This window comes from Hippocampus zosterae, chromosome 11 (assembly GCF_025434085.1).
Source record: "Hippocampus zosterae strain Florida chromosome 11, ASM2543408v3, whole genome shotgun sequence".
NCBI lineage: Eukaryota > Metazoa > Chordata > Actinopteri > Syngnathiformes > Syngnathidae > Hippocampus > Hippocampus zosterae.
In genome coordinates, this window is record NC_067461.1 from 11,421,733 (window position 1) to 11,442,399 (window position 20,667).

The 20,667-nt window shown below is 41.0% G+C and overlaps 1 protein-coding gene across 1 annotated transcript in view; it reads left to right on the forward strand.

Annotated features, from left to right (window-relative positions):
• LOC127610410 (collagen alpha-1(XIX) chain) overlaps nucleotides 1–20,667 on the forward strand; it is a 99,051-nt gene that overhangs the window by 12,245 nt on the left and 66,139 nt on the right. The window contains exons 9-16 of the mRNA XM_052080567.1: nucleotides 552–614; nucleotides 5,545–5,589; nucleotides 6,817–6,861; nucleotides 14,961–15,005; nucleotides 16,628–16,663; nucleotides 18,363–18,392; nucleotides 18,519–18,545; nucleotides 18,878–18,931. Coding sequence (XP_051936527.1) covers nucleotides 552–614; nucleotides 5,545–5,589; nucleotides 6,817–6,861; nucleotides 14,961–15,005; nucleotides 16,628–16,663; nucleotides 18,363–18,392; nucleotides 18,519–18,545; nucleotides 18,878–18,931 — 345 coding nt within the window. The remainder of the gene's footprint in view (nucleotides 1–551; nucleotides 615–5,544; nucleotides 5,590–6,816; nucleotides 6,862–14,960; nucleotides 15,006–16,627; nucleotides 16,664–18,362; nucleotides 18,393–18,518; nucleotides 18,546–18,877; nucleotides 18,932–20,667) is intronic.

Below are 20,667 nucleotides of genomic sequence, written 5' to 3' on the forward strand. Positions count from 1 at the left end.
AAGACAAGCAATCGTGCTAAGAGTAAACACCAATGTCGTGCTCTTTGATTGTTTCTACATGGCACATCATGTACGATGCTATGAATTCTTCACAATAGTAAATTGTTATTTCAGCTGCAAATACAAAGGGTAAATTGAAATGCTAATTCAAACCTGGAAACATTGAGTCTTCTCTGAGAGTAGCAGATGGCTACTTCCAGACTCAGCCATCATTTGTGAGATCTGTAAAAAAGTACTGTACAGTCATCTAATGCAATTATTATTTGGTCATTCATTTAAATGCTAATGCACACATTTATAAAGACTGATGGCAGCTTTCCAATTCATACAAAATTAAAAAAACGTCAACAAAAGCCTTGAATCATTTCTTTTAATGCAAATAAATTCAGACCGTTTGAATTAAATCTACTTATGTATGTCTATGATCAAAAAAATGTACATAATCTATGATTGGTATTTTATCTACTATATATTTATACTTTAACACATATATATATATATATATATATATATATACAGTATATATGTATTTTTTATGTCTTTTTGCATAGGGGGATGCTGGTCTTCCTGGTCTAGTTGGACTTCCTGGACCAAAAGGGGATGTGGGAGAAAAAGTATGTTTAAATGTGTTAGAAATGTGCCCCACATACTTGCGGTTCGGCACCCAAGAATTCGCATAATTGCAGATTAAAAAATATAGATGTGTTTTTTTCATTAAGATTTTTTAATTCTTTAGGTGTTTGTTTTTTGCCACCCGGCATTTGCTCCCCAGTTTTATTTTTATTTATCTATTTATTTATTTTGTGAAGAATGCATATTGAATCAGCGTTTTTTTGAAGAATTCTTTGGGTTTGAATGTATTCATTTATTTTCCCCGATACATTTCATTGGGCGCCTGTGATCTACGAAGGGATGGTACCTATCCCCGGTGAATATCAGGTATCAATTGTATTCATGCGTAAACCTCCATCCATCCATCCATCATCTACCGCTTATCCGGGACCGGGTCGCGGGGGCAACAGCTTTAGCAGGGAAGCCCAGACTTTCCTCTCCCTAGCTACTTCTTCCAGCTCTCCCCGGGGGATCCCGAGATGTTCCCAGACCAGCTGGGTGACATAGTCTCTCCAGCGTGTCCTGGGTCTTCCTCGGGGTCTCCTCCCGGTGTGACATGCCCGGAACACCTCACCAGGGAGGCGCTCAGGAGGCATCCGAATCAGATGCCAAGCCAACTCATCTGGCTCCTCTCGATGTGGAGGAGAACTCGACTCTGAGCCCTTCCCGGATGACCGAGCTTCTCACCTTATCTCTAAGGGAGAGCCCGGACACCCTGCGGAGAAAACTCATTTCGGCCGCTTGTATCCGGGATCTCGTTCTTTCGGTCACGACCCACAGCTCGTGACCATAGATGAGGGTTGGGACGTAGATCGACCGGTAAATTGAGAGCTTTCCCCTTTGGCTCAGCTCCTTCTTCACCACGACAGACCGATACAACGTCCGCATCACAGCAGACGCTGCACCGATCCGCCTGTCGATCACCCGCTCCCTCCTGCCCCCACTTGTGAACAAGACCCCAAGATATTTGAACTCCTCCACTTGGGGCAAGATCTCCTCCCCGACCCAGAGGGGGCACTCCACCCTTTTCCGACTGAGGACCATGGTTTCAGATTTGGAGGTGAAGTAGTGAGCACGACATTGGTGTTTACTCTTAGCACGATTCCGACTTACTGCCGGCAATGCGAACCAAACTCTGACATCGGTGGGATAGTGACCGAACAGCCCGAATCAGGGGGTTCGGTACCCCATATCCACGAAGCACCCCCCACAGAACTCCCAGAGGGACACGGTCAGATGCCTTCTCCAAGTCCACAAAACACATGTAGACTGGTTGGGCGAATTCCCGCATACCATCAAGGACCCTGCTAAGGGTGTAGAGCTGGTCCACTGTTCCACGGCCGGGACGAAAACTACACTGCTCCTCCTCAATCTGAGGCTCGACTTCCTGACGGACCCTCCTCTTCAGCACCCTGGTAAGGTCTATTCAGGGGAGGCTGAGGAGTGTGATCCCTCTGTAGTTAGAACACACCCTCCGGTCTCCCTTTTTAAAAAGAGGGACTACCACCCCGGTCTGCCAATCCAGAGGCACTCTCCCTGTTGACCACGCGATGTTGCAGAGGCGTGTCAACCAGGACAGCCCCACAACATCCAGAGCCTTGAGTAACTCCGGGCGGATCTCATCCACCCCTGGGGCCTTGCCACCGAGGAGCTTTTTAACCACATCGGTGACTTCAACCACAGAGATAGGAGAGCCCACCTCAGAGTCCCCATGCACTGCTTCTTTCAAGGAAGGCGTGTTGGTGGAGTTGAGGAGGTCTTCAGGTTGAGGAAGTACTCAGCCGTGCGTAAACCTGTGACACGTGAAATATCACAGGAAAAATACATTTCTATGAACATTTGCGATGCACGGTCTTTAAATATAGAAAAACTAATTTCTACAAGTTCATGGGAGGACAAAAAAATCTTGATCATTATCATCATTATTATAATCATCTTCAGGAGTCTTATGTACTTGTCCCATAAATCATGTGATTGGCATTAGTCCTGAAGAGAACAATCCTGTTTCCATGACAGTCTAACAGCCAAATCATACTTGAACTGAAAAGTGTTTTTTTTTTTGCTGAAGAGCAGAGAAAAATACAGCCCCCCCCCAAAAAAAGTTCGCAAAAAGATGGGCAAATAACCTTATATCATGTAAAACCAATCTATTGTTTTTGAACATTTAATATGCTTCAAGTCAATTTGAAAGGCATACAAAATACACACGATGTTCTTCATGTGAGGCCTCAACATTTTACATGAGGTATTCCCATGCATTTTTTCTGTAATCTTTAAGCTATCGATGTTGGCAGAGGAAAAATGTGATGATGGTCTTGAGAGCCCAAAACGATCACAGTAAAGTTGCCTCACGGATGAGCCTGACCTCCCCGAGATCCTGCCGTGCCTTTCGCAGCGATTGTACCCGTTTCCATTTCTTTGCTGCCACTAGTTGTCCTCCTCCTCTCGCTCAAAAAAAAAAAAAAAAACCTAGTGACTTATATGGCAAGCTTGAACGCGAACGCAGTACAAAGCGATACCAATGCAAAAGTGAAGATTATTAAATCGACCTTATGCATGGAAACGTATTCGGCATTTCCAGTGGAAAGTTCAGATGAGTAACAGTTTATTTTCTTTAAAGTCCAAGCTCTTTCAGTTCAACGCATGAAAAATGGAAGAAAAACAAGCATTGTGCTTATATTTTTAGTCCGTGTAAACTCAGAGGGCAACAAAACAAATTGCACGCCATCCAAAATGCAGCGCGGCAGCCAAGGTGGCCTTATTTCTCATCGCATTCTTTTGTGCAAAAAAAAAAGCCCTTTTGGTTTACATCTTTATTTTCAAAGATAAACAGTTTTTTGAAGTAGGTGTGTTTGTGTTCAAGATAAGTTTCAGCATGCTTCTCACAAATCTTTAAATTTTTTTCTCATTACCGTTCCGGACTATGTTTTGAAAAAGTTGAGGTGCTGGCCTCCATTGTTAACACCTGAAATGCAATTTCTAGTTTTCAACCAATCAATACCTGGCACCATTTGTTTACTCGCTGAACACCAAAATTCATAACAAATCCTATTACCATCTTGAACACGAAATCAATAACGATAAGGAAAACCATGATTGAGGCCTGCACTCCTGGATGATGGTGGCAAACAGGCTTTGTGGGCTGATAACATACTGTACCCTTCACTCCTTCAGTGGCACGCGGTGCCTTTCAGATGTAGTAGGCCTTCGCTCAGCGCCACATAACCCTCCCATAGCACTCCTAAAATAAATATGTCAAAGTCGATTTTTTTTCCGTTCAAGTGAGGTAGTAGAAAAGAGTTGGTTTTGGAATACGGTTATGTTGGAAAGACTGACACACAAATGATTCTAGCAGTGCTTTTCTTTTTCACAGCAAGCAATTTTCAGTGCACCCCGATTTAGGATTGTGTCTCTCAAATTGATACCCAAAATCCTTAGGTGTTCCATTGCCTTCTAATCTCTGTTGTACACTTTTACAAATGTACATTCATAGTTCATAAAAAGAGGCTAACAATGTCATTAAGCAAACATTAATGAGGTGAATTAGTGAGGCTTTCAATTACTTTTACAGAATCCCTTTCTGCGTAGAGATGTAAAAAAATGCTCAGTGTACATATTAGCAATTTAGCATGACTTGTAATGATTACTCAGAGATATCTGGGCAGTTCAGAACATTTAAAAGCTGCATAATGAGAAGTGCAGTTCTTGGCTTACTTTGGCTGTTTTACTCTAACAGTACTATCGTGCATTACAGTGAGGGTTTGATGGAGGATTCTAATACACTGCAAAAGGATTAGACAGCAATGATTAATCCAAAATCCCCCAGGAAATTAAACAGATAAGTAGTGGTTATAAGAATGGAGCTTACTTGAATGGAAATCCATTTTGCATGGCCTCGCATATAAACCCTGGCATTACTAGGTCTAGAGCTTCTGTATGTGCACACAAAAGGATGGGGGGAAAAACATAATAGTGAAATTAAAACTTCCTCTTCAACAATTACCTTTGTGTATAGCTTTTCAGCACTACGACCACTATCCATTTTCCGATCCGATTCATCCCAAAAGAGTCACGGGGGTTGCTGGAGCTTATCCCAGCCGTCTTCGGGCAATCAGCGAGGGACACCCTGAACCGGTTGCCAGCCAATCATCGGGCACACAGAAATGAACAACCATCCGCACGCCTAGGGACAATTTAGAGTGTTCAATCAGCCTGCCATGCATATTTTTGCAATGTGGAAGGAAACCAGAGTATCCGGAGAAAACCCACGCATGCAACATACAAACTCCACACAGGATGCTGGAATTCAACCCAAATATGCAATGTGAGGTTGATGCGCTAACCACTGTCACACCCCTACGACCACTGATATCAAATTAAATTAACTGTATTTTCCTGACAGAATGGATTGGCCTTCATGCTAAAAGACAGTGCCCCAATCAAAAGCCAACCAATTTTATTGCCACGGTAGCGGTTGGTAGTTCGGAGGTTGGGCGGGGGGCAAAATACCCTATTTATGACTGTAAAAAGGAAGCAAGCTAACATGACTGTTCTTTGATTGATAGTACCTTGCGATGCAGTCCACAAATGTGATTACTTACACTTCATTAATATTGCACATTTTTAGACACATACTAAAGAATTAGCCAAATTATTGTTGTTTTTCCATTTCTGTAAATCACACCAAATAGAACTCAGTAACTCAGTTTGATTTTTAATGTCTCGCTGATTTTTTTTTTCTTGTACCTTCTTGCCCAAAGATACGACAGATAATACTAACACATTTATCTTCGGAATGTGGTTTTTGGGAAGTAGTCTGTAGGCTGCGAGCTGCTGAGCGACTGAGACGTCAGAAATGATCAAACAAGCACTATAAGAATAACTTCAGAATACCAAACTATTCATTAACTGTTCTTTGTGTTTCTGTTACAGGGAGACCCAGAGGAGGCCTGCTGTCCAGGAAGCCAGGGTCAGAAGGTACAGTAGGGTCTATAATTTTTAACATTTTACTAAGTATGTTAAGAAGGAAACGCATGAAGATCTTCACTTGCAGATGATGTAAATTTGTCCGCTAAGAACTGGGCACTTGAAGACCGCCTTCAACACCTGATCGTGAGACTGTGTCACACCTTGATCAAATCCACCCAAATCACGTTAAACCACCTGTGCCACAATTTAGACCTAATTACATCCGGTCTGAAGTCGAGCCTATTTTCTGTCAACGAATTGTCAGGTGCGTCTGTGATTGAAATAGAAAACGCTCAGCGAGGTGTCGCGCGGTCTGCCAAATTGCAAAAAACGGTATACTGGACTTGCCTCGGACAAAAGCTCATGTATGCCTGTCTGTGAAAATATGGCCCTTGGAGTCAGAAGCTGTTCTCATCCTGGGCCTAAATCATATGGAGATTTTTCTAGAGTGTCAGCACGAAGTTCCTTCAGAGCCATTCAGAGGATTTTATTTGTCATGATCCAATCAGTGTATATCATAATGTGTAATGTTTCAGAGTAATGTCATTTCATCTATTTATAGTAATACTTTTAGTTCCTGCTATAAGGACTGAGTGATGCTACATTTTTTCAGGCTTCGGTGATAGCCACATTAGAAAAGTTTGGTACAGCTACTTTTATCATAACAGTAAATGCAGTTTTGTCCTTGGATGAAACAGTCAGACTTTTTATTGGCCCACAACTTGGCCATGAGGTTATAAAACTCTGTAGGTTACATTAATACCATTGCCAAGGAGTTTCATGATATTTCACCCACAGCTCAGAAATGAAAACTGAAGAGTGTCACACAGAATATTTGGTCTCTTGAGCTTGTAGGTATATACCAATATGGCTGTGATGAGAGTGTGTTGCATGGCACTCAATTTTGGCACGCAATTGCTGGGTGAAATGCATTTGTCTAGGCATTGCTTTGTTTTCTACCACTGCACCGAATTTGTCTTGGTAGACAATTTTACTATAATCTCTCAATTACAGTACTCACAATACAATGAATTTAATCCCAGATCCATGACTCAAAGTTGGGATTTGTTGTCGATTGCTTTTATTTGCTTCAAGCTATTCTACGGTGCAGCTGTTTAGCCAATTTCCTCCAATCATAATTCACACGAAGTTGTATAATATGATTGACTGACAGTACAAGGACTGAAACGCAAACCTTTCAAGTTTTTTTTTTTACTTTCACTCTTGTGACTACAGGGAGAAGATGGTTCAGAAGGACAGAAGGAGGTCAATGGCGAGAAGGTAAAGGGCCGCCTCTAGCCGTCATATATATACAGAATATATACCTGTATATATTCCATGCATAGCATATCCGCCAGATCAAGCATCATCAGAGAATCAATTCTTATCGGCTTTTCATTTTCTGTGGGGTGCGCCGGGGCATGAGGAGCAAAGCATAATTTACTGCATGTCTGTTTTCTTGTGCCTAACATATTTGAAGTAGATCTGAGTCTGCTCTCGCCCTCTGTGTCCTTTTGCAGTCCAACTAATTGAAATGTGTGCTGCCATGGGCTTGGCATACTAATGGGCTAAACTAATTTCTCAAATTACTGTATGCCTCTTTGATGTCACTTCAGGTTAAACTTTATTGCAGCCTCGCAAATTGAACTGCGGTGATTCGGCTAATGTGTCCACTGTAAGCCATATGGTTGCAACAGTATGCTCAGCAGCAAATGTAGGTAAATGGATTGCTGTGAGTTTATGAATTAGGTCGTTTCGAACTTTATAGAAGTTGTTTTAGCCTAGATCAGGTGAGAGCAACTTACATTTTAGTACCCATGAACATGTTTAATGATAAACTGTTAGTTTACCCACTGAGGTACGATATAGGTGGAGGCTGTGCAGATGGTCACTTTATTGTGGATTGGCTGGCACGCTCACAGTCATCAAAACATCTCCCTATTCAGAAGGGAAACATTTGTAATAGAGATTTTCTTCAGTGGGGATATTGAAGAAATGCCCTAAATTGTAATAAACGTGTGTTGGCAAGGTAAAGTTTGTCTACCTTGAGAAACTGCCATGGAAACAAGAATTTGCAGATTTTATGTTGTATGAATAGCACAAATACCCTTCGGGCCATTGCCAAATGATTCTCTATGCTCTAACTAGCTTTATGGTGTGTTTACGTTGCTTCTCAGCTGGACAGCAATCTTAAATCGGAGTAAATAAGAGCAGACAACTTATGGTTGCATGCAGTAATGTATGTAAAATGCAGGTTGCGGGACAAATGGCAAACAGCAAAAGCTTCATTAGTATGGAACAAACGTGAGTTTAAACATCAACATGTCACCCTCATCACCAAGGGCCCCCGCATTGCTGACTATGTTCAAGATTCTGTAGCTCCAAATTTATTGAGGAGACCACATAACAGAATACAAACTCCATCCGTTCAAAAAGCGGCACATTCAAAGGCAGTAATTCTCCCGCAAAATTAATACGTGAGAATGTGACCTTTTTAAATCACAATGTGTCTTCACTCGGGCGACCAGGTGGTCGCCTGGTTAGCACGTCGACCTCACAGTGCAGAGGTGCAGGGTTCGATTCCGGCTCCAGTCTCCTGTGTGGACTTGGCATGTTCTACCCGTGTCTGCGTGGGTTTTCTTCTACAGTTTCGTCCCATTTTCCAAAAACATGCATGGCATGTTGATTGAGCACTCCAAATTATCCCTAGGTGCGATTGCGAGCGAATGGTTGTTTGTCTATGTGTGCCGTGCAATCGGCTGGCAACCTGTTCAGGGTGTCCCCTGCCTACTGCCCTGAGATGGCTTCGATAGGCTCCAGCATGATAAAGCGGAACAGAAAATGTATATACCGGTATATAATCCCCCCCCTCCCCCCAACATTTTACATTCAACTAGACTAAATGATTTGAGTGAACCTATTTAACACCACGGCGATCTACCTGACCTGTCTGTTGCTGTAATGAGCTCATATTCCTTTTTAAAGCGTATGTTTTATTTAAGGCTCAGACGAGACATCTGAGAAGTGAGAATCTTATGTATGACCATGTGATCCAGGATCTTGTTCAACAGATACACATCCTATGTGTGGGAAAAGAGAGAGAGAGAGAGAATAGTACTTTACGGAATAGTACTTTATGTTTAGATCCCTGTGGTAAACTATTGTCATTCATGAGAAGTAATAGGCATGCTCAGAAGCAGTAATTCCCAATACTCACTGTGATTAGTTTCACAGCAGGAGACCATGTGTGATGGTGTATTTGTGAGAAAATGGAAAGGCACAAAAGGCATTTCCTGCTGCAACATGGCTGGCTTTATGTGTCGGCACTCAAGATATCCATCCGCATTGCTTAGATAGCTTGTTCCTACTCTCGGGCTGTCCTTTTGCGGAACAATATTTCTCTGCTGGAATACTGGGAATATTTTAAAGGAACTCCAACTTTCATTTTGCCCATTTCCCAACAGACAAAGCCTGGTTTGTTGATGATTACAATGTATACAGTTGGAGAGACTTGTAATCATCCCACTGCTCACTAGACGGGGCACGGAGCCCGAGCTAGTTCAGTTCGTAATACGTATCAGTAAACATAATTAGGCTGCATTGGTGCACTCCTGCTTGTGTGGCTTTAGTTGTCCCGGGCTGGGGACTTGCCAGATTGTCTTGCAGCCCCACCGCTACAGGAGTAACGAGACACAGCGGTGTGTGTAATTAGCAGGCAAGTGTACACACAGCTCACCATAGTGTTCTGACCTTGTGCTGCAGCACAGTCACACAGACAGCACCCGTCATTACCTCCTCCTCGCCTTCATCCCATCATGTACAAACAGCAAAAGCCCACAGCTTGCAACAAAAGATAACTAAGCGTCAAACTCAGTCCCTTGTGTCCTTGTATACCTGAAATGCTTCGATGGTCTCACAATGCCGTGAAGATGAGCATGCAAGCGAGGTTATGCAAAAGACGGCGAGTGTAACAAAGGGAGGAATAAACATTTTTTATTCTATCTCATTGCTTCTTTTTGTTTAGGTTTTTTTTCTCAATCAAGCTTGAAAACCTGGAGCCCTATTTTTGGATGCAGGCGCCTGTGCACATGGAATCCTGCATGGATTCCAGGGAGTTTGTTGTACTTCCACCAAGCCAACCGTGCGCATCTCCCGCATTGAATTTTAAGGGAATGAGCGGAAGTCGCTGATGTCTGCAGGCAGCATGGGATCGGTTCCCACTCAGTGATGGTGTGGATGTGGGTGTAAATGTTTGTTTGTCTCTCAATGTGCCCTGTGACTGACTGGCGACCAGTTCAAGGTGTAGTCTGCCTTCCGCCCAAAGTGAGCTGGGATAGGTTCCAGCAACTCCACACGATCCTGTACAGCAGGGGTGACCATTAGGTAGATCCTGATCTACCGGTAGATCTAAGACAGGTCCCAAGTAGATCCGAGGAGTGTCGAGGAGAAAAAAAACAAACAACCATTTGTGTGTCTTTGTACATGTTAATAATATATTTTTTTGTGTTAATGTACACTGCACCCTAATCATCTTATCAGTCTCATTTTCACCAAAAAAAATATTGAAAAATAAAATAAAGCAGGTAAATCTTGAATTAGGCGCGTGATTATGTCACCGAAAGTTGTTAAATCTCACCAGTCTGCAATGCAGCTTGTGATCAGAACTGTTGCGCTCCATCTTTTATCGTCATTATTCGCATTCAGAGTTTGCTTCGTGTACAATTCACCGAGGGCACGAGCAAAGAATAGGAATCTAGGCGGGCCCAGGAAAGCCCTTTAAAACGGTACGTGTGAGCTATGATAGTTAACAGGTTGCAAAAGTACGTCGCATGCCTCAGTTTCAGGCTGTTTCTCATCAGGCCGTGCATGTGCGTGTGCGTGTGCGCGCACGCGTGTGTGTGTGTGTGTACACGTGCGCGCGCGCGTGCCGGTAAGGGTAGATCCTGGGAGGTTAGTTGATCGAAAAGTAGATCTTCGATCTAAAAAGTTTGAGCACTCCTGCTGTACAGGATAAGCGGTTTTGAAAATGGATGGATGGGACTGAGAGGAGTCACTTCAATTTGCCAATCTTCATGTTGGCTGTGATCAATCCCGCAATGGTGCAAAAGCACATGTCTACCTGCGCCCATCTATGAAAATACTAAAAGAAAAAACACTTCATCCATGTGCACAGTTAGAATTCACTACATGCTTGACTTGAGCTGGAAGAGTATGAGCAGATGCCCATGTACTTGTTCGTACATGGGCATCTGCTCACAAGTAATAGCATACCTAAAGACATTTGAGACAGGACACGTATGCAGTCGTTAAAGAGGAAGGAAGGATTAAATGCTTCAGCAGACACAGGACTATGAGCCACATCAAATATGCCCTTATTTGGGACTAGAATCAGCACATAGACATCCAAAATATTTTTAAAATCAAATTCCGATAATGTAAGAATTGCAGCATTTGATAAATGTTAGTCTGTTCAAATGTCAGAAAAACAGCAAAAAACATCGACTGGTATTTGTGCGAGAGTGAGCATGCAGCAAAGCAACAATTATAAGTTCTCTCATGGCATTTGGGATTCTCTTCAAGTTATCAGTTTAAGATAAGAAAACATTTATTTGTCTCACAATGGGAACATTCGCAAATACAATATACAGGTTGTTTGTTACCTCGGCAGCATGGTGGGCGAGTGGCGAGAATGAGGGCTCAATACCGGGCTCCAGGCTTACATGCTTCCTCCCACATTCCAAAAGCATGTTTCTTGGCCCCACTGAAGTCTCTAAATTGTCCAAATATGTGAATTTGAATCGGAATGGTACACCCCACCTCTCACACAAAGTCAGTTGAGTTGGACTGCAGCACTGCCATGACCCGAATGAGGATTAATGGTTGGAAAAATGTATTGAAAGAATGGATGGATGTTTGTTCGTTTGCTGCTTTTCCATATGAGATCATTCTTAAATTTGTGAAACAATGACAAATTAATTAATGTCCTGGTGCCTGTTCAATAAATGTCACGTATCACACGGAAAACTGTTTTTTTTTCCAAACAATTGTTTCGCCCTGCATTATTCCAAACTCACAACGTTGATTGAACTCACAAAGTACAATGCATTTTTGATTTGAATGAATGTACCTTCTATCACAAAGGCACACATGGTAAATTAAGCAGACATCTTTGCAGCTTCAGTAAATTACAACATGAATAGGTTCTGCTTGGGTTCTAATTAAGATCAATTTATCAGGACATGTTGAAATTGTTTCTATTCTACACAAGCAATCGGTAATTTGCAGTGAGACATGGGAAACAAGACAAAACTCTTAATTGACACTTTATTAGACCCACTCGGGGATCTATCACAAGAGATATCACAAAATATAAGAAACTAGAGAAGCCAAGCCAATTAATTAATGCTCCAAATGAATTTGTGTCATCATGTCTTATACAAAATATTTCCGTGTCATTTGACTGTGTGCAAGTCTTGACAATAACACATGCAACTCTATATTGTAAACAAAACATTCATGCGAATAATAAGGCCTGTGCCTGTGTCTGTGTCCAACTACCAGCCTGCTACTTGGCCACAGACTGGTAGTGGGCAGCTGGTCATGTGGTACTGGGCCACACGCTTGAGAGACTGAGCAAAATATATTCTAAAGATGATCAGAATTTAGAAGTTTCATTTTGGAAGTCCGGTGAATCTACCCGTGTTATGTAAAAAAGTCAGTGAGCTGACAAAAATAAGCATAGAAACACTTTTCAAAAATGGAGCAGGCCAAATATCCCAAAGACAATATGAGACAAAATCAAAAACGTGAGACAACATTGGTAGTCCGATATTTTTTTACAGTCAAAAATCGTCCCACGTAATATGCCTCAACGGTCTCGCAAATGAGGTGATGAAATAAACAAAACTGCTTCTCCACTCGGAGCCCAAGCAAAGGTAAACTTTTGGAGCTTTTTGAAGAGAAAAAAAACAAATCCCAAAAAAGGACTCGCTGAATGAAGAGAAACAAGCATAAGGGCATCCACAAATTACAATAAGTATATTCAGTGCAATGGTATAACACTGACTTGTATGGCTAATCATTTGTTTTTATTTGTTTCTACACCCATCCATCAAAATGTCTTTATGTGAAACCCTTTTGTGGCGTAATGAAGGTTGATGACCAATAGATGACTAAAGTAGGTGATCCAATAACGCAATGATGAAGTTGTTCTCAAGTCTAATGTCTGATGAGCTAAAGTAGGGCTGCCCGTGTCCGGGTCCTCGGGAGGTCTTATCCAGCCAATTTTAGATGTCTCCGTCCTCTAACACATCTTCTTCAAATGATCAAACTCAAGGTCCGGGGGCCAGAGCTGTCCCACCACATCATTTTATGTGGCCCGCAAAACCAAATCAAAGATGCCAACTTTCATGATGCTTGCTAAAATCTCTACCAACATTTGAAATTCTCATTTGTAATAAATAAAAGTGATACTGGAAGCACCTTCTTGTTACCAAACTCCTCATTACAGTAACTTTAACAATAGGTGAAAAAACGTTATTCTTCACTTCTTGATATGGTTTCAGTCAAAACGGCCCTCAAAGGGAAACTGTCATTAAAATCTGCCCCGCGACAAAACTGAGTTCGACACCCCTGATCTAAAGCTTATGTAATAACTCCATGTTTGCAAATTGTAGCTTTAATAATTGATTAAATGTTGTTCCTATGATACAGTGTAAGCAACTTTTTATTTCTTTATAGCTGGAACTGAGTATGTAAAATTGGAGTCGATGGTTTTAATTTGTTTTCAGCCCGCAGATCTATGTTTGGGAATTACTGTCAGTCCCCAAAGTGTTTTTGTCCAAACAACAAAATGACGGTTAAAGAATACTAATAACAACACACCGTGTTCATATTACCAGACCTTCTCAGTACAATAATGAGAGCAGGGCTGCTCATTACAGAAAGGGTGGCATATTCCGATTAATCAAATTCCTTTCTGTAATTGACTGAGGCTAGAGTTGTTTACGTGCTCGTTATCAAATTGAACCTTGATCCCCAATACTCTTTTGTTCCTACCATGTTGAGTAATAGCTTCACAAAGAAATTAGCTGCAGGATTCCTCCCGTGTGTGTCAGATTGCCACAGTTAAGTGCTTGGCCTGTCAATTTGAATTTGGCTCCCATGTTTTACAACCAGAACACTTTTGATCCACAGCCATTTTATGGAGGCGCGCGAAGAGACTCACATTTTGAAAATCATGACAAAATCATCGCAGCTGAATCAGCTTGGAGGCAATTCTTCTCCATATTTTTGGATACCAACATTTGGTGTTTTTATGACACTGTTTAGGAAGAGGCTTGCAGCAAGAAAGAATAAGTTAGTCACATCTCTGGTTGAGCAAGACTTGTGTGATAAGGATATGCACTCATCTACTATTAATAGTTTCTCTGACACTTAATTTAACCATTACAAATGTTTTTGCAGTCGTTCTCACCCCCCCCCCCCATTCCTCCTCTCTCCTAATTTATTTAGGAGACTCGCATTTACCAGCCCGAATGTGTCTCACCTAATGAGGCATGCTAACAATTTACCCTGTCAATACGCGTCAAGGCTCATCCATCAGCAATTGCTCCCCATGCCCCCTATCTCTCTCATTTAATGTTCGCAAGGCTTGCCTTTACTCAGTCCAAGCCGCTGGTTATATGTATGAAGGCAATTATAGAAACGGTTCTTACTCGGGCACAAAGGGTCAGAGATTGAGACTTTATAAGGGACCAGATTGTGGTTTTCCTTGCTGGTTACATGTGTATGCGTTGACATCGTATCCACTGGCCTTAACAGTTATGACTTCGGTTGTATCTCAAAGTGCAATCTTCTTACCTGTATTGTCATTAAGTGACATGATTCACACAGTATGCAGCAGTGACTTGAGACATATTTTTAATTCCCTCATTTGGCCCAGATTCATATAGCGCGATTGCGCAAAATAAAAAACTGCGAAAGAACACATGCCCTTATGTTTAAAAAGATGGACAAACAAGCCGAGTGAAGTAATATGGAGATAACTTGGCTTTTAAACGACTGAGTCCAGATCAAACCAAAGTGAATATAATGCTTACTGGTAATGTTTGTTTACTTCTGTGTTATCGGTGTCGGCCATTAGACGTAGTGTAAAACCAATCAAGACTTTCAAGTTTCAAAGGGTTTAATCAGGTCTGAGTGTTTAAAGTCCATTTTTCTTACATTTGGGATGGAGAAACAGCTAATATTACAAATGCATGAGAAAAGCATTGCAATGCTGACACACAAAAACACTTTCTTCTCAATGTAACCGCTTTCAAACATACTGATGTTGCATGTAGGTGAAAATCATACACCTCATATGTTTTCATTGTCAGGGTCCAGCAGGTGACCCAGGACCAGCTGGTCCCAAGGGACAAAAAGTGAGTGTTTCTGCCACCCATAGCCCCATAAACAATGGACATTTTCTGTAGAATAAATATGGTTACTTTACTTCAGAGTAAGGTTTGACACCATTTGATTTGGAAGGAAGCCTTTGCACAATCTAATCTTATTGTTCTCCACTGAAACATTATTCATGTTTTTTAATTTTTTTTCCAAAGCCAAGACACATTTTCTATCAGCCTCAGATGCACACACTTCTTCGTTGGATTAACATAGTTTCTTCTTTGGGTCAGTGGATAGGGCATCAACCTGGAGAACTGGAATTTTAAAAATGCAAACGAATCTGCAAGAATTGGAATGGCACCAAGGGTTCCAATTAAATCTCGAGACTCAATGTCCAATCTTTGCAGTCAGTGCTGGACATGTATCACTTGCCTGGTTGGATATTGACTTAATCTGTATCGTTAAGGGATGGGAATCGAAAACGGTTGTTTTTGAGAACCGATTGCCAGTAATTTGATTTCTTGGAATCGGTTATTTGCTTCCCGGATGATTCCTCTTAGCGGGTCCTCTTATGTCACAAACGAGTTATGACATCACACCTTCTAAGTGTATTTAGTTCAGAACTTTTCCAACATGGAGTCAAGAAGGACCAGAGCTTCTTAGTCCCCAGGGTGTCTTATCGTGCTGATGTGGAATTGGAAGGAGTTAAACTTGTTATATTTTTCTTCCCCCAGTCAAACTATCAAAAAGAGTCAAATTTGGAAGCATAAAGTAGTGTCAACCCCTTAAATCAGGGGTGTCCAAAGTGCCACTGTCTAGCCTGTTTTCTAGCTCTCCCAGGAGCAACACACCTGATTCAAATAATCAGGAATGTCCTAATGCTGCTTCAGAGCTGGCTGATGACCTGATCACCTGAATCAGGTGTGTTGCAGCCGAGAGAGATGGAAAACAGGCAGGACGGTGGCCCTCCAGGCCCGGAGCTAGACATGCCTGCTTTAAATGGTCCGCAGCAGGCATCTTTTCAAACGTCATATTCAGTCAGATATAACAATGGATACAATCTACCATACAAACTACCAAACTACAGTTGTATCTTTCATTCAGTTTGAGATCCAACCATTTTTATTCCGGGTATTGAAAGGGAGCGTTCTCTTATTAATGTTGGACAGTGTAGGAGGAGGAAACAAAGTGAGAGAGGCAAAAGGATGAGCAAATAATGATTATATTTTGCTGTGCTGCTATCAAAACATGTTTTTCCACAACCATATCAATGTCAACATTGCTATCGTAACTGTCCATTCTTAATGTGGCAAAGCTTTCACACCTCTGTGGTACCACTTTACTTGTTTTAAGATGACACATTTAATGGCACAAGCCAATCCGTCCTAACTGATGATGCAAACGTGTTTTTGACAGGCTTCATCTCACCATACACTGTAAATAGAGGTTAATGGGCTTTTCTTTTGTGCATTGGTTGAGCTATTATTCCAGTCTTATTCTAGCTGACATTACTGTTTGATAGCAGTGAAAAAAATATATATACAACATTAACGAGCTTTCTTCACTCGTAACGCACTAGTCCCATATGCTATTGACCTACAGTATGTAATTCACCATTGACTGAAATTTGATTAATTACCCTTGTCTTGGTTCACAGGGTGATATTGGTCTGCCCGGAGCTCCAGGACTGCCTGTAAGTTCACAATGTCGTACTTCTATCTCATGATGTTTCCTTTACAAATAAATTGTCTTCCTTGATGCACAGAGGCTGTTATAGCTAAAAGGTACCTGTAGATCCACTCCATTTTTCTTCCATTTTATGACACCTGAAAGTTACCGGAAGCAAAGCACGCTCTGCTCCATTCCAACCGTTCGGAAACTCACAGCGTTGTTGGAATGTGCCATTTGGGTATTCAGAGTGCCAAAATCTGGAGGTGCATTGATTGCTCTCTGACCGATGTGAGTGAGGACACAGAGCGCCAAAGCATCAGGCAGGACATTTTCCAAATGCACACTAATGAATAAAACAAAAAAAGTGCATGTGTGAGTTGTTGTCAGTTATTGTCATGTGTTCTATTGGGCTGAAAAAAATATATCACACAAAGTATTGGTATCGGGATCAATTATAGTTGCCCAAAAAGTCATCTGTATCGTGTCCAATCAAAATTGTCACTAAAGGAAAGTAATACACAATGTGTGATCTGATAATTGACACTATGATTGTAAAGTAATACACAATGTGTGATCTGATAATTGACACTATGATTGTAACAGTCACATAAAGACAAGTCATGTTAAAATTGTATTTTGTCTTGCAACATCATTTGTTTTATCCCTTTCACTCCAGAGATTGTTAGCACATCTCAATTTTTAGTGTTCTTAGTCTGCACATTGAGTTGCTTTCTGTATGAAATTTGCTGTATAAATAAAACTGCTTTGCTTTGCCTTGCCACTGAGCATAATAAATTGCCAACTGCTAACTAATTACTTGAGGGCTTACTTATGCGCAGTGTTGAAACTTCACAACATGACGGAACATTTTGTTGGAAGTGAAAAACTTGTGGTGTATGTTTTCTAAAATTCTGGAAATTGAAATAAGCTGAATATATACTGCACATTCGCATTCCCCAAGGACGACTCAGAGATGACATTTTACACTTCTGAAAACCGAGAAAAAAAAATATCTCGGATAGATATGCTGAGTATGCAAGTGTAAAATCTTCCAAGGCTTCACCAGATGCACCATTGTACATGTGTTGAATGAATGAGCTGTGACTGACTGTCCTGAAGCTTGTAACCTCAAGTGTCTTTAAGCTTCTTGTTAACTTTCCAACCCTGAACAAGGCCTCTGACTAATTCAGAAGACATGGGCCGGGGGCGTCCGTTTCGACAGCTGTTTCCAAGAAAAGTCAACAGCTCTTGACTCTTGGATGCCAATTGAAACACAACACCGTTCATTTGGCTTGTAGTTGAAAAGTGAGACGTTCTCTTTGGTCTCGTGTCCATTTTGTGGCCCAGCTGAGGATGAACGCCTGTTTTCCCGATCCGGGTGGTGGGCATTAGGCAGTCTGGGGACTTGTAATTACCACGATCCCACCACTCTCCGTGTCATGGAGGCCAAGGCCAAATAGCTTGTTACCAGTTGTGTCGCCTTAGTGAGACTTTCCAACTTGGAATGTTTCATCGTATATATAAGGTGACATAGCCAAAAGGATTAAGACACTCCTCTTCATGAACCATTTTGAAATGGAGGTCACATTATCACTTCATATGATTACATCTGTAGGTGTACAAATCAAATGTCTAAATATTTTTATCGATATGGTGTATGAAAATATTATCTTCATAATCACAATGACTGTTTTTGTTTTTATTTATTTTTTTATTGTTAGGCTGTCACTGAATGCCTCAAAGGAGATCAGGTAATTTACTTTTCTTTCCTGATCATAACAAAGCATGATATTTTGAATTGAAAATTTTAATAAATGAATTCATTTTGTATATGTTTGAACACGTTTTCTCTTCTTTCTATCTTTTTTCATCCTCAGGGCCCCCGTGGTGACAAAGGAGAGAAGGTAACTGATTGAACATCACATATCCAATGAAATGGAATGTGAATTATGAATATCCATACACAGACCTTCTATGACAAACATAGCAATTAATTTTAAGACACAAATTGAACGTGTAAAGCATTTGCAAATAAGTTGTGAACAAACCAAGGTTGTCGTTGAATTCTTTAAAAAAAAAGGTGGAAAGTTCTTTTGTCATTATATACGCTGTTTTAATGAGAAACACCTATCCTAGGAGCAGTTCCACTAGTTATTCACTCGCGTGTCAAATACCTTTCTGCATTGCCTTTTTCCCCAAAAAGCAATATACACTATAATATATATTTCCAATACAGGGACTGGATGGCATGCCAGGCCAGCCAGGCGAACCAGGCAAGGAGGGCAAAAGGGTGAGTAAACACAAACAGTCATCTGGTGTATGGCTGGGCTCTTGCTTGAACAGATTTTGGGAGGAAGGCTGGTTGGGATTTGTGTGGTGAAACGGTCAAACAGCAGCTGAGTTGTTGTATTTATTTTGTGTGGAAACAAAATGACATGTAAGCTCTTGTGGTCACACAAGAACAATAACAAAACCGACAGCAACAAACAGGCGGCATGATGATGAATGAAAAGCCTACAAGACTGAGAGGTCGCAGATCGTCACAGCCAAATGCCGGCACATGTTATATGATACACTCCTATTGGGGCATTTTGGTGGACAGTTTTTAGTTTGGGAGAGTTCAGAGGGTAAAATTGTGTAATCGGGACCTATATTATATTTGTTCGATGAAAATAACAGTTTTGTTCAGTTGTTAATTTTTTGATAAATCATGTAGGGTATTGTGCTTTCGAACATTGTCAATAGATGATACATGAAAGTTTAAAAAGGACATCAGTGTAATGGATTACAGTGGTATAGTTTTATTGGTGTGCAGCCAACCCAAGTGGCTAGTGTCGCACCATTTGAAATCTATAAAAGCCACTGGAGATACAAAGTAATCTAAATTATATTTTGGTGATGTCTCATGAAATAATGACTTCACACTGGGATGAATGTTTTCCTGAAAACAGGAATGTTGTTACTCCTTGACATCCCAGCTGACATGCGCTCTTCAAGGACAGGTGACGTGCTTTTGTGTTCAGCGTCATTACCTTGGCATGAATCCTGCTGCTGCTGTTCCCAAAATAGACCCTTAGGGATAGTTGTGTTTATAGACAAAATGGACAAAACAGCACTAAACAGTTGGCTTTCCTTCAAGTAAAAGGAGGAATATGGAACAGGATTCATCAGCCTGAAGTAGACCAGACTAATGTTTCCAGATTCAGAAAAAAAAACTAATTGGCGTGTCAGCTTTGAGACATCTGGACGCAAGTATCCCAAGAATGCCAGCCTTCTGTTTTCACCACAAATGTGTTTAAACAGCATTAACATTTTATGAGTTTCCATCAGCTGTGTTATCTCTTAATAGCTAAACACACGAGGCCACTGAATCGGTTGTTACCAAGTGGTTGTGGTCCGCACAATTGGCTTTGTTTTTTGAGGCAGTTCGTCAATACTTCACACATGAAGTACATAAAATAACCCCTTGACCCAGAATGATTTGGATATGCAGTCTTCCTTTTTTCATATTTTCTCAATAGACTCTCATAAGTCAAAATTTTCAAGTCATCTTGATGAATTCTCTCCCGTTTAGTCGCAACATAATTATTGTAAAGTTGCATTCATATTACAGTGATTCTTGCTGCCTCTGTTACAGTTTTATTTTTTTCAAGTACAACAGTCACTTTCAAATGCTGTGTCAATTGCAACAGCATTTTTAGTTCTCATCCTGGCTCAAAATAATGTCTCATAATTTTTGAATTTGTGAGTTTGGGGTTTCCTCCCTCATATATTCATTCTAATGGGAAAGACTGAGCTCATTTTATTATTGGCATTTAATTATTTTATAATACAACACGGTGCATGTTCAGTATCATAATCACCTGAAGGTTGCTTCATGGGATAGCTTTTACATAGAGATATTTCTCATTTGTGTTAAATGAAATCAGATAAAAGATGGCCACGGTACTGGTATCAACTTCTTTAAGCACCTTTAAAGTCCGTTTTTTTCTCAATTAACATTCACGTTTTCAGGTATTCATGAAA